Raw genomic sequence first — 15,144 nt, forward strand, 5'->3', positions numbered from 1 at the left:
TAATTACCTCCTTGTAGGCCCCATCTCCAAATACAGTCGCATGGGGGTTAGGGCTTCAAAAGAGGAGCCTGTGGACGACAGTTCAGCTCAGGGCCGCCAGGATGAGGACCCCTCTCTCTTCCAACTCCCCAAATCCCTCTTTTCTTTCCTCAATCCCCATATTTGACCTCCCTTCTATTTTCGCTGAAAAAGAGGATGCCTAAAACAGAGTAGAGTCACCTTCCCACCTTGGATCCCGCGCCCACGGCCGGAGTCTCCCCTTCTCTGCTGGGTGGTGCCCCAACTCCCAGCGGGGCCAACCCCTCGGCCGTGCCCGTCCCCTCGCCTCTCACCTCCTGCAGCTGGGGCCTCCCTCCTGCGTCATCCGTTCTTCCCTCTCTGCTGAATCGCTCCCACCCGCGCGTGAGCACGCAGGAATCTCCTTCCTAAGACACAGATGAAACCGCTGCCTCCACATCTCATGTCCCTGCCTTCCCCAGCCACCCCTTACAGCCAACTCCTTCCAAAGGTCACCCGCAGTCCTGACTCCCCAGCTGGCTCCTTGGCACATGTGGGGGTCTCTGCTGCTGAGTGCCGCCCCCTTGGAGGGCTCTTCTGGGACCACCCCACCTATCATACCAGCCCCTCCCACCGCTTGGTGCTGTATCCCTTTGTCCTGCTCTGTTATATAGAACTCTGTGAGAGTTTTCTAGAAAAGCTTCTATGGAACAGCTGTCATCGTCTCTGTAAGTTATCACATCCGAAGCTGCATCCTTCTTGCTTATGGAGCATCCTCCCTCAGAACATCATTTCCAGGAAGGCAGCAAGTGTCCGTCTTCTTGTCCCCATCCGCCCCCTGGGACCTGGAGCGGAACCAACCCGGTCTGCCCTCAGTCAGTGTTTCCGGGGTGGATACCTGATGGCTGTTAGGTAGACGTCCAGGTGCTCTGAGGGCCCCTGTCCAGGCCCCTGGACTCCCGACCCAGAGCAGGCAGGGAGAGGCTGGGCCGGATGTGTGCGGGGAGGTGGGGGGGCATTGGCCTGGGGGGCCCAGCATCACCAGGACTGTGGGACAGCAGTGTGCGTGTCCCCCCCCCCCCCCCCGCTCAGCAGGTGCAGGCCCGCATCCTCCCCTCCTGGGGTGGTGCCCAAACCCTCCTCACTCAGTGTGGTGGCCGAAGGGACTCCAGTTCTCAGGGCCCTGCAGTGGACAGAGACGGAGGGGGAGTGATGGGGGACAGCAGTGGGGGAGGGGGCCCGGTGGCTGGGAAGGAGCTGGGGGAGCGCAGTCCGAGCCCACGGGGGGAGCCCCAATCAGTCCTGGAGGCCCCTTCACCTGGCATCTCCCAGTTGCCCTCTGAACTCAGTACCTCCAGCCCCGCCCCCCGAATCCCGCCTCTTAGTAATTACTACCCCCCAAAGCAGTAGGGGGCAATCGTGTCTAACTGTGTGTTTCCTGCCCTGGACTGTGAGTTCTGTGAGGATGGGCTCTGTGTGTCGTGATCATTGGTGTACATGTGCTCTGTGTGTGCACGTGTTCACATATACACATCTTATGTGCGTGTTGTGTGTGTGTGCACACGTGCTATGTGTGCACATGTATGTGTGCATGGTTTATACATAATGTGTGCTCTGTGTATGTATATATGTCTTCGAGCCTGTATATGCATACATGCTATTATATAAGTATACGTACTATATGGACACGCATGTGTCTGTGCTGTGTGTGCTCTGTGTACGCATATGTGTGTCTGCATATATAGGTATACACGCTATTTTATATGTGTGTGTGTTCTCTATATGTACCACTACATATCTGGCACATAGTGTAAGTTTGATAAATATTATTTAAACTTGTGTTCCACCTAAAGGAGGGACTTCTGACTATAGCGGACAGGGCGCCTGACTATAGTGACATGGCGCCACGCTCCCTCTGTGGATGGAGGGAAATGTGGGAGAAAAAAAATGCACTTCTGCTCCCGCCCCACCCAATTAGAGCACAGGGCTGAAGGATGAAAGATGGGAAGAGAACTCTCCAGGCACCACAAATGAATTTTCACCTAGAGCAGATGCTGACGGCCCAGGGTCCATCAGATGGGGTGCAGGCTCCAGGCCCGAGGTTAGGCGGGGCGGAGGGGGCCGAGGAGGGGCTGAGGGGCTAGGAGGTGGCCCTGGAGGAGGGGGCTGGAACAGAGGAGGCTGCAAGAGGCCAGAACGGGAGGCCCCCGCTGCTTAAAGAAAGCAATGTCCTGCCCAGAATGCCTGAGACTCGGGGCGGGAGGGGTGCATGAGTGGGGTCGGGCACCACGTTGAGTAACAGCCCCAGATTTGCACCATTCGGGTGTAGAATCTGAATTCACAGAGACTCACGTGATGCCAAATCTCCAAACCACAAAATCCATCAAAAATCTGGTCCCGCACCTGTGAAATCCTTTGAAAGCCCAACAGAGGTCAATGCAAAAGTCTGGGTAGCACAACTTCTATGACCTTGTGACCTTGGGGGGGCCCCCACTACATTATCCCTGCAGGAGACAACCCATCGCTGGGGATTAATGGGGGAACTAGGAAATGTTAATAAAAACTTGACTGACATCAGATCAAATAGCCTTAAAGGCTAAAAAAGGGATGATGAAGGAAGAGGGCCACTACATAAAAGCAACAATTGACCAGGATAATGGAATAATCTGGGGTTTGTATACACTTCACAAAGTTTCCAAATAGGGGAAGAAAAGAGAAAATGACAAAACTACAATCGTAATGGGTTAATATTTGTAGCAGATAAAGAATTAGCCAGGATACAGATCATATAAGTGATGCGATTTTAAAAGCTTAATCAAATGAGTATGTAAAGAAAACAAAAATTGGCCATCGACTACCCTACAGGGTGAGTTTCAACAAAAATGGAAAAATTGACCACGTTACCTGACCACAAGACAATAATACCAGAAATCAATAACAAAAAAGATTGCCGATGCTTGTGTTGTAAAATGCGCTTCTAAATAATTTAGAGAAACAAACTTTAAATTTAAAATATTTTAAATGGTTGTGAATTTTTAAATATTTAAACATGAATAACAATGAAGACACTGAGGACCAAAGCTCATGAAGCCTCTAAGAAATAGCCCTAAACACCTGTTAGAAAAAGAAGAAGCTTTGACAATTAATTACCTAAGCATTCACCGCAAGAAGCTGAAAAAAGAATGAGAGGAAAATCCAAAGAAAGTGGAAGAAATTAAAGCACGAATTAAGGAAATAGGAAGCAAAGAAACAACAGAGATGATTTTTTAAAACCCCCCCCCAAAAAAAACAGTTCTCAAAGAACAAACCTTTGGCAAACTGATTTAAAAAAAAAAGGAGCAAGGGCACAAATTAAAAATGGCAGATAGAACTGAGGTTTTAAAAATTATGAGAACACCGTGTGGAGTGCTATAATGATAAAGGTGAAACCAGAAAGCATGAACAATTTTCTAGAAAAATAATATTGCCTATTCTAACTCAAGAAGAGATTTAAAATCTAAATAGACTTGAAACGTTAAATAAATCGGAGTTGTAGGTTTTTTTTCACAGCCATGCATATCCGCTAACACTCACATAAAAATTACCAGACCAGATGGTTTTACCTTCTGCCAAACCCTCAAAGAAAGATAATCTTCACATGATACAAATTGTCCCAGAGGGCGGAGAAAAAAAAGCAATCTCTCCAAGTCATTTTGTGAAGCCAGTAGGAACTTACAGCTTTGAAATAAAAAAATGAATCGAACCAGAGTGGAAAATTATGGGCCAATTTCACTTATGAATATGGGTGAAAATTTTCTAAAGAAAATCAGAGCACCCAGAAAAAAAAAAAACAAAAACAGAGCAAACTACAAATGGTTTATCCTAGAAATATGAGGATAAACCTATCTTATGTATTCACCACATAAATAAAGGGGAAAAAAAAGAAAATGATTAAGTAGCTGCAGAAAAAAAATGTGATAAATTTCATCATTCATTTATGATAAAAACTCTCATAAAACTAGAAAGGGAACTTTCTTGCCTTGATGAAAAAAAATACCAAAAACGTATAAACGTCATACCTAAGGGAGAAGCTTTAGACGCATTCTCTTTAAGATTAGGAAGAAGATGAGTGTGTCTGATTCCGAGCATGGTTCAGAGAGTACTAGAAGTTCTGGGCTATGAAATAAGGCATGAAAAAGAAATTAGAGGAATGAGGACAATTGCAGAGAAAATAAAAATATTCGACAAACGGATAGATATGATAAAATAAATCAGGATATTTGCCTGATTAATAAAAACTACAAAAACCAACAGTGTCCTCTACACCGTTGACAATCAACAGGAAGAGGCATTTCCGTCTGTCGCCATGATGGAGCTACCAGTCCTGGGCCAGCCCTCCCGTTGTAAACCACCGGAAAATGGGAGAAAACATAAGAAAGAACTATTTTTGGATATAGGACAAGAGGTACCCCAGGACGGTGCATGCTGAGAGAAGGGAAATGCATAGGGGACCCCTATGTTCACCCCGCCTCACCACCTGGGGGTACTTTGTGGAGAATGGCACAGGAAGTGGGGAAAGCCAGGCAGAGAGTGGCGGTCTACCTGAGCGGAAGACCCAGAAGTCACACTTTAGGGAGACTAAGTGGCTAGAATTTGAGAGATGGAGTGCCAGAAAGAAAGGACTGAGCCAGTCGGAGGAAGGACTCCGGTCTGCAGAGGGCTCCCCTTGAGTCTTTGCCTGAGAACTCAGTTCTGCGTGGGATGAAACCAAGCAGAGAAGCACCACGGAGTAGCCGTGAGCTGAAGAGTTCCCAGAGCTCACACAAAGCCGGGTATATTTAAAAAGCGACAGTGTGTAGGAACAGACAAACCGGGGGTACGGCAAGGAGAGTTCAAAAACAGTCCCGAGTGTGAACGGGAACTTGGTAAGCGGACAGAGAAAGGGCAGACTGTCTAGCGGATAGGGCTGAGAAAACTGGCTCATAACATGGAGGAAAATTCAAGTCGTAGCCTTTCTTTAATCCCACATAAAAATAGATGCCAGCTGGATTCAAGAGCAAACTGTGAAAGGGAAAAACTGTAAAAGTCACAGAGGAAATATAAGGGGTATCTTTTTCACCAGGGGACACAGACTGACTTAAGATCCAACAGGCAACACATTTCAGGGTGAAAAATTATACCAACATTGAGCGTGTCTGTCCAGCCAAGTTCACAACAGATGAAGTCACCACCTTGAAGAGATTTCTCAGAGAACGATGCCTGGAGCGTCTAAACCCAGCAAGGATGCAAATAGCTCCTGCAAATCAAGAAGGAAAAGAAAGAAACCCCCAAGTGACAAGTGGGCAACAGCCAGGAGCAGGCAGCACGAAGATGGGGAACCCCCGACGGCTGACAGATACGGGAACGGACGCCCAAGCTCACTGGAGTCAGAGAAAGGCAAGCTCAAACATCAACAAAATAGCCCTTTATGGTTATCAGGCAAAAGTTAGAAAAGTGCATGGTATCAAGTGTTGGGGAAGGAATGAGGAAAACAGGACACGTCCCGTCCTGCTGGTGGACATGAAGCCCCGGCAGCCATTTAGGAAAGTAACCAGACAGTATTTAGTGAAGCCGAGCACGCACGTGTCCTACAACCCAGCGATCCCACTTCTGGAACACATCCCAGAAAAATCCCGAGCCAAGCCCAACGGGGACAGGCGTGAGGACATGGGACACAATGTTTTTGTGGGAATAAAGGAATGGAGAAGTAAAACGGGGCTGGTGCACATGATAACATTTGAAACCACGACCGGCTCCTTTTCCACACAGCCGCCTGTCAATGTCCTGAAAACATACGGTTGAGTGAAAAAAAAAAAACAAAAACAGCAAGAACTCTAAATGACAACATTTGTGTAAATTAAAAACACTTATGGGCAACCACCTGTTTTGAAAGATAGATGTCCAAGGACGTAGGTTGAACTAGTTAGAACAGAGGCAAGGGTGGGGAGGGAAAAAGAAGCTGGGACGGAGATGCAGAGGGAAATTTAAATAAACAATTTTGTTTGATTTTAAATGGCCTGACGATTGTGGTGTGCCATAAAGTGAGGGGTATCGTTAAATTTACTCTTTGCACCTGAGGTCCAGCTTAAAAAATTAAATCACAGGGTTTGGAGATTATAGGAGAAAAAAAAAGGATACTATCAATAGATGTAGAAAAAGCCTTTAGTAAAAGTCAATACCTCTTTGCGATTGAAAAAATAAACTCATGGGGCTGGCCCTGTGGCCCAGTGGTTAAGTTCAGTGCTCTCTGCTTCGATAGTCTGAGTTTGGCTCCTGGGCGTGGACTAACACCACCCAGTGGCAGCCATGCTGTGGGGGCCACCCACGTACAAAATAGAGCAAGACTGGCACAGATGTTAGCTCAGGGTGAATCTTCCTCAGCAAAAAAAAAAAAAAAACCTACCTCGAAATAGAAGAGAACCTCTTAACACGACAAAGGGCATCTGTGACAACTTCGTGTACATAATGGACCTGGTGGCAGATTCAGACGGGGTGAGAGCCACAGGGTGTGCAGAAAGGGTCAGGCCTCCTGGTCACGGTCTGTTGCAAAAAAGATGCTGGCTCTGAAGCAGGAAATTCGGGCTCAGGGACACCTGGAAGTCCCCAGGGTCCAAGCAACACCGACTCTTACGTTGACCCATCTTCCTTCCATAGGATGGACCAGACTCTGAACAGCAGCCAGACTCCAGCCTCGACCCCAAACCCCCCGGGGGCAGATGCGCTGGGCAGGGCCCACTTGGTGCTGGGCGCCCTGATCCTGGTCGTCTGCGCCTGCGGCATAGTGGGCAACAGCATGGTGGTCTGGCTGCTGAGCTTCTGCGTGCAGAGGGCGCCCTTCTGCGTCTACGTCCTCCACCTGGCAGTGGCCGACCTCCTCTTCCTCCTCTGCGCGACCTTCACCGTCAGCCTAGAAGTCGCCTCGCTGGCCGCCAGGTGGTGGAAGGCCTACGAGGTGATGCAAAGAGTGGAGTACTTCGCCTACACCTGCAGCCTGAGCCTGCTCACGGCCATCAGCACGCAGCGCTGCCTCTCCGTCCTCTTCCCCATCTGGTACAGGTGTCACCGGCCCCGGCACCTGTCGACCACGGTGTGCACCCTGCTCTGGGGGCTGTCCCTCCTGATGAACACGGTGTCGTCTTTCTTCTGCATCAAGTCCGGGCACCCCGACGAAAAGCAATGCTTGATGGTGGACTCCACCTCCCGCTGCCTCATTTTGGGGATCTTCATACCCGTGATGACACTGTCCAGCGTGACCCTCTTCGTGCGGGTGCAGAGGAGCCCCCCGCAGCGCCGGCGCCGGCCCATGCGGCTCTATGTGGTCATCCTGGTCTCCGTCCTGGTGTTCCTCCTCTGCGCCGTGCCCTTTGCCTTCAACCCGATCCTCCTCTCCTGGGGGCACCTGAAGGGTCAAGTGGTGCTCCTGTATCGGCACATCTCCCTCCTTTCCACGTCAGTGAGCAGCAGCGCCAATCCCGTCATCTACTTCGTGGTGGGCCGCAGGGGGAGCCGCCGGGGTCTGCGGGAGCCCCTGGGGGCGGTGCTCCGCACGGCGCTGCAGGAGGAGCCCGAGCTGGAGGAAAGGGAGACGCCCTCCACCGGCACCAATGAGCTGGGGGTCTGACCTCCTTTCGAGGCCGAGGCCCCGCCCCCAAGCTGGCATCTCGCGGAGTCATCCTATTCCGTGTGTCGGAAGCTGAAGGATACCTTGTTCTTTCTCTTGGCACCTTCTGAGGCAACTCCCACTGTCCCCCAGAACAAGAGAGACTTCCAGCCAGCTGGGGCAAGGCCAGATCCCCAGAAAGGAAGGGAAACCTTATTAATAATCTATCAAATGTCACCCCGTGGCAGCGAATCTTCCAGCGTGTGGATTTGTGCTGCAGTCGGAGGTAGAGAGTCCTGGGAACCAAGATGCTCATATGGGTCTGGGCCAGGGACCCGCCAAGCAGGCTTGCCCTTCGGGGGCCTTACAGCGCTAGAAAGAGAAGATGCCCCCTGAGCGCCCTCCGTTTCGTGGGTCACCTGCTTTCCCGTCTCAGCTCAGACCCCCATCGTTGTCCCAGGGAGGCCCGTGGGGCAGGAGGCTCTATCAGTCACTCCAGGCGTCTGATGGAGAACTCAGTACCAAGACTGGCCTTGCAACCCATGAACACTTCCTAAGTGCTCCTTTGGCTCATAAGAATCACTGATACCCACATAGTGCTTGATAGCAGTGGGGCTCAGAGAGGCCAGTGTTTTTGTCCAGCATCACACAGCTAATGAATTGATGGGCCGTGATTCAACCCTTATCTTTTGACCACAAACTTCACACTCCATGGCCTTTCTCTAACCTGGGCAGTGACCGAGGGGCCCGTCTGAAGCAGATGGTTGGCAATGAGGCCAGCCTCCCTTCTCAGGGGTAAGTGGCCAGCACAGGGCCCCTCACTTGCACTGGGCAAGGGAGGGAAAGTTGAGTTGGTGGTACCAGAAGTTGGGGCTTCCTAGGGTGCACTTATGAGGTTCACGTAATTCTGTGTATAGTTAGGTTATTTCTAGCCACCTCGGAGTAGGAATGGCTTCTGGGAATGTTGCCACTGTTCACTGTGCCGGCTCACCCGGCGTCATGGAGAAAAATGCAGGGCCAGGAGTCAGGTGGAGATATGAACCTCACGGGAGGTGTGTGGGTAGTGGATAGCAGCGAAGAAATAAGATTTGAAATGTACAGAACCGGAAGCTAGTCTATGAAAAATTCCTTCAATCTTTGGCCACGTAAGATTGTAAGTGGAAGCTTCAGTTCTCGTTGACGCCTGGTCAGGACAGAAGATCTCGTCTGCTAGGAATATGCTTGATAATGCAGCATGTGTCGTCATTAATCACGCCACGCCTTTTTTTTTTTTTATGAGAAATGTGCAAAATACCATGTCTCAGATATCCTGTCTTTGTGACATAATCCCAGAGCCAGAGTCCAAACAGCAAAAAAGGTCAGTATGAAGTTGCACGTTTTATGCATCTCACCTCTCAGTATTTTAAAATAAATCTGATCAACGAGGAAAGACCAAGTTCTCTTTCTATTTTCTCTGTAGAAACTATTGCAAAATGTGCAAGAACAAGAACTCCGGGGTCACACGGTCAGGGTCGGGGGAGGTGAACCTTGCCTCCATCACACACTAGCTTTTCGGTCTAGTCAAGTCACTAAGTCTCACTCTCCACGTTTATGGCTTTGAAGTGGAGACAGTATCAGTGCCCATCTCATGGGTTTCCTGAGGGTTTGATGAGATGCCCGTGCCGTGTTTAGCTGTATCTGGCACACAGCAAGGACTCAGGAAATGGTCATTATTTTTATGCACTGGATCTTTTGGAAGGATGGAGGGGTGTTACCCAGCCTCTAGTCCCCTTTCCTGGGAGCCCACGATTTGCTACCCTCCCTCGTTGCAGGACAACTTGGTTAATCAAGGAGTCCATGCATCCAGAGTCCACAGGGGTCCCCTGAGTCTCCTTCTGCCAGGTCCTCACCATCCCAGAATATCTAAGGGGTTGGCCCAGGACCTAAGCTGGCCAGGCTGACTCTCTCCCAGGACTCTGAATCTTGGCGAGAGTGAACCAAGATGGGGGAAGCGTTTGGAAGTCATCCACTCCCACAGTGGCATCCTGACGTTGAATTTAGACCTGTCCAACGCCTGTTCTGTTTTGACGCCAGGTTCTCCAGTCTGTGTGTTGATCGTGTGAGCTCTCCGGTCTCTTTCCAGTTAATCCTCTTTATCACTTAACTTGGCCACAGTGGGTTTTTGTTGCCTGCAGCCAAGGACCACTAATGTGCACAGAAGCCCCATCAGAAAGGGCTTTGCAGGCAGCAGACGCCCTGTTAGTAAACGCCGGGCGTTGAGACCCGAGACTAGGCTGAGAGGGGTGAAGCCGATGATGCAGAAGCCCCCTTGTTTCCAGCTGCACGGGCCCCCTCAAAGGCCCTGGGGGGCCCCACAGTGCGTTCACACGGTCGTATGTTCGGGGAGCTCACATAGTGACGTGTTTTAACCACCACTGGTTACGACTGCTGTCTCTCTCCCCACCAACTTCTGTCTCTCACACTCCCCTTCACGTCAGTGGCATTGACGTGGCCACAGAGGGACATTTTGGGGTAACCCAAGTCGGGGATAACTTCAGTTTGGGTCAGTGGTGTATATTTACACAGCTCCCGGTCATTTCGAGGTAACTATTGCTCCCCAGTCTGGTTCACGCATTTGCCAGTATCAGGACACGAAGGTGAAGTGCCAGAGGTTGTGCGGAGCTGTGACGGAGCCCTGTGGCACCCAGAACACGAAGGAGATGGGTGATGGAGGAGAAGATACAGAGACGGAAGCCACTCTACGGGAAAGTCTTCCCACCTTCAGATAGGCAGCGTTTTAAGTGGAGGAGTCACTTCCAAGGGATGCTAAAATGTAGCAAACCTCTGCAGTCATGGACCACACATTTCAGTCAACAACGGACCGCATCCATGACAGTGGTCAGTATTCAGTAAGAACAGGATTACCTTTCAACCTCGTTCCCAACACGGACACAGATGAAAAGAAGTGAATCTTGTCAATTTGCTATTTTTCTTGTCTAGCCTGAGGGGTGGCTCAAGGGTGACAAGGATTTATGAGCCTGTTTTGCAGAAGAAAAAGAATGCCTTCAAGGAAGATACCGTCACCAGATAACCAGCCCCGGGCTGCCACTGATGCCCAGAAGTCTGGTTGCCCAAGGGCTTATCTGGAGTGAAAGGAACACAGATTTCCCCTTTGTTTCTCTGAAACTCCTCCTCCTGAGCCCCTTAGCTCATAAAGACCCCCTGCTCTCTTCTTCGTTAAGGCAGATTTGAGAGAAGCTGTCCTCCTGCCTCCTCATTTTGGCTAATTCGAATAAACCTTTGTCTACTGCCAAGCGCTGCTGTCTCAGTGGTTGGCTCACTGAGCATCAGGCACACAAACCTGAGATTAAGAGGTTCAGCATTGACATTACAAACAAAAAAAGAGATTATTCAAATTTGCAAAGATATTTTGGAACACTTCAAAAGAAATAATGAGAAATTACAAACTCTTGACTTAAGTTGCTAGGAAGGGGACCTTCTTTTGTTATTTTTAATTTTGTTGATGAAAGAAGTAAGAGAAAGTTCAGATTAAAATCAATGGACTATGAAACAAAAGGGATAAAGACAAATACTAAGGGGCCGGCCTGGTGGCACAGTGGTTAAGTGTGCACGTTCGGCTTCTTGGTGGGCCAGGGTTCGCTGGTTCGGATCCCGGGTGCGAACATGGCACCACTTGTCAGGCCATGGTGTGGCAGGCATCCCACATATAAAGTAGAGGAAGATGGGCACAGATGTTAGCTCAGGGCCCGTCTTCCTTAGCAAAAAGAGGAGGATTGGCAGCAGATGTTAGCTCAGGGCTAATCTTCCTCAACAAACAAACTAACAAATAAACAAAAAAGATAGATATTGAAGTGAATAGGAATTAGTTTGAATTTGAGAACTGAATTGTAAACAAAAGTAATTCATTAAGAGGACGAGATAATTTTAGAAAAGAAGAAATCCATAGGCTCTTGGATTTTTGAGGATCCAATTAATGAAGTGGAATGTATCTTATGAAAACATTGGGAAACATTTAAATTTCCTGCTGATTGACATCAATGAAGGCAGCTTAAAATCTTAAGTCACTACCACAGCAAGGACATTGACAACAAAATAGTTAATGAATGTTATCAATTCAAAGAATATTTCAGATTACTCTCCGTACAAGAAAACTTCAAATGCCCTGAAATCTTATCATTCATGAATGAAAAAACTTGGTGGAGATCTTCCCAGATTTGATAACAATCCTAAAAATGTATAGGATATTATCAATAATGAGTTGTGAAGCTAAGAAACATTTTTACACTATTAATAATATAGAACAAATTTTGATCAACCGTGCTAAAAAAAATTGAAGTTTCTTTCATTTCTCTCTGTGGAAAATATTCAAAACTGTTGACACATGAAAAAAGTGTGTCAAAGAGTGTGCAGCCAAAAAAGTTAGAAAAACATATTACAGATGTTTTTTCTCTATTTTGTATTATTTGTCAGCTTTTAAAAATCTGTGACTTGCTGTGATTTCTTCTCCTGTTCTAAATAAATATTCATTGTTGTATCTGACTTTGTATTTATAATTTTGCATTCTTTTTCTTGAAGGGCACCCCCTCTTGTTGTTAAGCTTTGGGGGGCTGGCCCCGTGGCCGAGTGGTTAAGTTTGCGCACTCCGCTGCAGGCGGCCCAGTGTTTCGTTGGTTTGAATCCTGGGCGCGGACATGGCACTGCTCATCAAACCACGCTGAGGCAGCATCCCACATGCCACAACTAGAAGGACCCACAACGAAGAATATACAACTATGTACTTGGGGGCTTTGGGGAGAAAAAATGAAAAATAAATAAAAAAAAGATAAGCTTTGGACCCCACAAAGTTTGTCCCTGGGGGGGGTGGGAGTGGTTGCTCAATAATAAAATTCACTAATTCTTATTAATGAATTGGTATTGATATCGAACCTGAAGTGAGTTCACTTATCTGTCATGCAGCAAGCCAATCTCTGACACTGCGTGTAGTGGAAGAAAGTAGGAATTTTATTATTGCACAGCACTGAGAAAGGAGAGAGGGCAGCTAATGCTGAAATCCCAAACTCCCCAAAAAGCTAAAAGGAAGGGTTTTATCTGGAGTTTAGGTAGGGGAGGGGGAGCACATGGCCTTGCTGGTCGGAGCTTTCCCACCAGCCTGTGTTTGGCCTTGAGACACTTGCAGAGAGGAGGGAGCCGGTGACCTTGCTGGTCAGCAGCTTTCCCACCAATCTGTATCTGTTTGCAGGGAGGAGATAACAAATCCAGGTGCTTGTCCTTGGCGGTGTCTGTCTCCATGGAGAATGGTGGATTCTGGAACCAGGAAGCCAGGGAGTAAGCAGTGAATGAGTGCTTTGGTTTTAACCCCACATATGCTGGGTTTAATGTAGGGAAACCAATATCAGGGTCAGCATCAGTATCTTCCTTTGGGTCTCGATTCCCTTTTCTCCCACATGGCCCACCTGGTCTGCCCCGTCCTGCGGTCACAGCCGAGGGAGGAGATGGAAGCTGGGATAACACCCAGCTTCTCAAGTGGTCAGTGTGCACTGGGGGGACATTCCCAGGTCGGTTGGCAGGATCCCTGCCTTGAAGTAAGGGACTCATGGCTCCCTAGGGCTCAGGTCCTTGACTCTCACCCCCCTTGGATTGTTAACCCCTGGCAGAAAGGACCTCTCTCCACACAGCTTTATTGCTCCTATTTTCGCGTAACTCAGCTTCCAGGATGCTGGTTTCGCTCTTGTGGGACGTTCTTGAAGACCCCAGCAGCCTCTGAAATCCTGACCTTTTCCTACCCGTTCTTCTCCGGGCTGAATTGTGTCCCCCAAAATTCCTATATTGAAGCCCCATCCCCCGGGACCTCAGAATGTGACAATATTTTGAGAGAGGGCCTTTGAGGAGATGATTAAGTTAAAATGAGGGCACTGGGGTGGGCCCTCATCTGATGTGACAGGGGTCCTTATAAGAAGAGGAGATGAGGACACACACACGCACAGAGGGACGACCATGTGAGGACACGGGGAGGAGACAGCTGTCTACACGCCAAGGAGAGAGGCCTCAGGGGGAACCAGCCCTGCCCACACCTGGGTCTCAGCCGTCCAGCCTGCAGGACCGGGAGACAGTAACTCTCTGTTGTTTAAGCTGTCCTGGTCTATGCTGTTTGTTGCAGCAGCTGAAAAAACTCATATAGCCTCCTTCCCCAGTAAACACAGTAGGATCAAAACACTCAAACAGAGTTTATGCAAGTAGAATTTGCACAACGACTTTCCGCCTTGTGGCAAAGATCGCTGATGTCCAGCTGGGCCCTGGGGATAGCTTACTGGCCACCAGCCCCACGCAGACCCCACCAGCCCCACATGTTAGGTTGTTATTTGCAGCAGCCACTCCCAGGGAGCAGTTCCCACATCAGCTAGGAATGTGCCGGTTGCGAGTGACAGAAACCACGCAAACTAGATCCGGCACACTTCTTCCCGAGGTTTGTTGGTGCCCAATCAAAATACGCAGAGCAAGGTCTTGCTTCAGGCATAGCTGGATCTTGGGGCGATCAGGAATCTGTTTCTCCTCGTCCCTCATCTTTGACTTCCTTTGTCAACTAAGTTTCAGGCTGACTCTAGGTCTGAGGGTAAGCGTGCTACCAGCATGTCGAATGGTGGCCCCCAAAAGATATGTCCACGTCCTCACCCCCGGTACATGTGGATGTGACCTTATTTGGAGAAAGGATCTCTGCAGATGTAATCAAGTGAAGGATCTCGAGAGGAGATCATCCTGGATTCTCCAGGTGGGCCCTAAACCCAGGGATGAGTGTCTTCATAAGAGACACACAGGAGAGAGACACGGGGAAGAGAGGAAGAGCCCATGTGTCGACAGAGGCAGAGATTGAAAGTGATGTGACCACAAGCCAAGGGAGCCTGGAGCTCCCAGAGCTGGAAGAGGCAGGAAGTATCCTCCCCTAGAGCCCTGGGAGGGAGCACGGCCCTGCCACCTGTTGATTTGGGGCTTGTAGCTTCCAGAACTGTAAGAGAATCAATTTCTGTTGTGTCATCACCCCGTCTGTGAGCATTTGTTATGGCAGCCAAAGGAAACTCACCCACTTACATCTCTTTTTTATTCTACTTGTTGTTTGGCAGTGGTTTTCAAAGGAGGCAGCAGTGGAAAGGAGATGGAGATGGGAGATGGAGACAGGCAGCACGGAGATGGGAGATGCAGACAGGAGATGGAGATGGGAGATGGAGATGGGAAGCATGGAGATGGGAGATGGAGATGGGAGATGGAGACGGGAAGCATGGAGATGGGAGATGGAGACGGGAAGCATGGAGATGGGAGATGGAGACAGGGAGCATGGAGACAGGAGATGGAGATGGGAGATGGAGACGGGGAACATGGAGATGGGAGATGGAGACAGGAAGCATGGAGATGGGAGGTGGAGACAGGGAGCATGGAGATGGGAGATACAGGTGGGAGACAGAGATAGGAGATGGAGACGGGGAGCATGGCGATGGGAGATGGAGACAGGGAGCATGGTGATGGAGGTGGGAGATGGA

At 49.1% G+C, this 15,144-nt stretch overlaps 1 protein-coding gene across 1 annotated transcript; it reads left to right on the top strand.

Annotated features, from left to right (window-relative positions):
* Nucleotides 1-6,670: 6,670 nt before the first annotated feature.
* On the top strand, nucleotides 6,671-7,636 carry MRGPRD (MAS related GPR family member D). The gene has a single exon (XM_046644093.1). The coding sequence runs from the start codon at nucleotides 6,671-6,673 to the stop codon at nucleotides 7,634-7,636; it is 966 nt and encodes a 321-aa protein (XP_046500049.1).
* Nucleotides 7,637-15,144: the final 7,508 nt, after the last annotated feature.

Source organism: Equus quagga, chromosome 17, assembly GCF_021613505.1.
Source record: "Equus quagga isolate Etosha38 chromosome 17, UCLA_HA_Equagga_1.0, whole genome shotgun sequence".
Taxonomy (NCBI): Eukaryota; Metazoa; Chordata; class Mammalia; order Perissodactyla; family Equidae; genus Equus; species Equus quagga.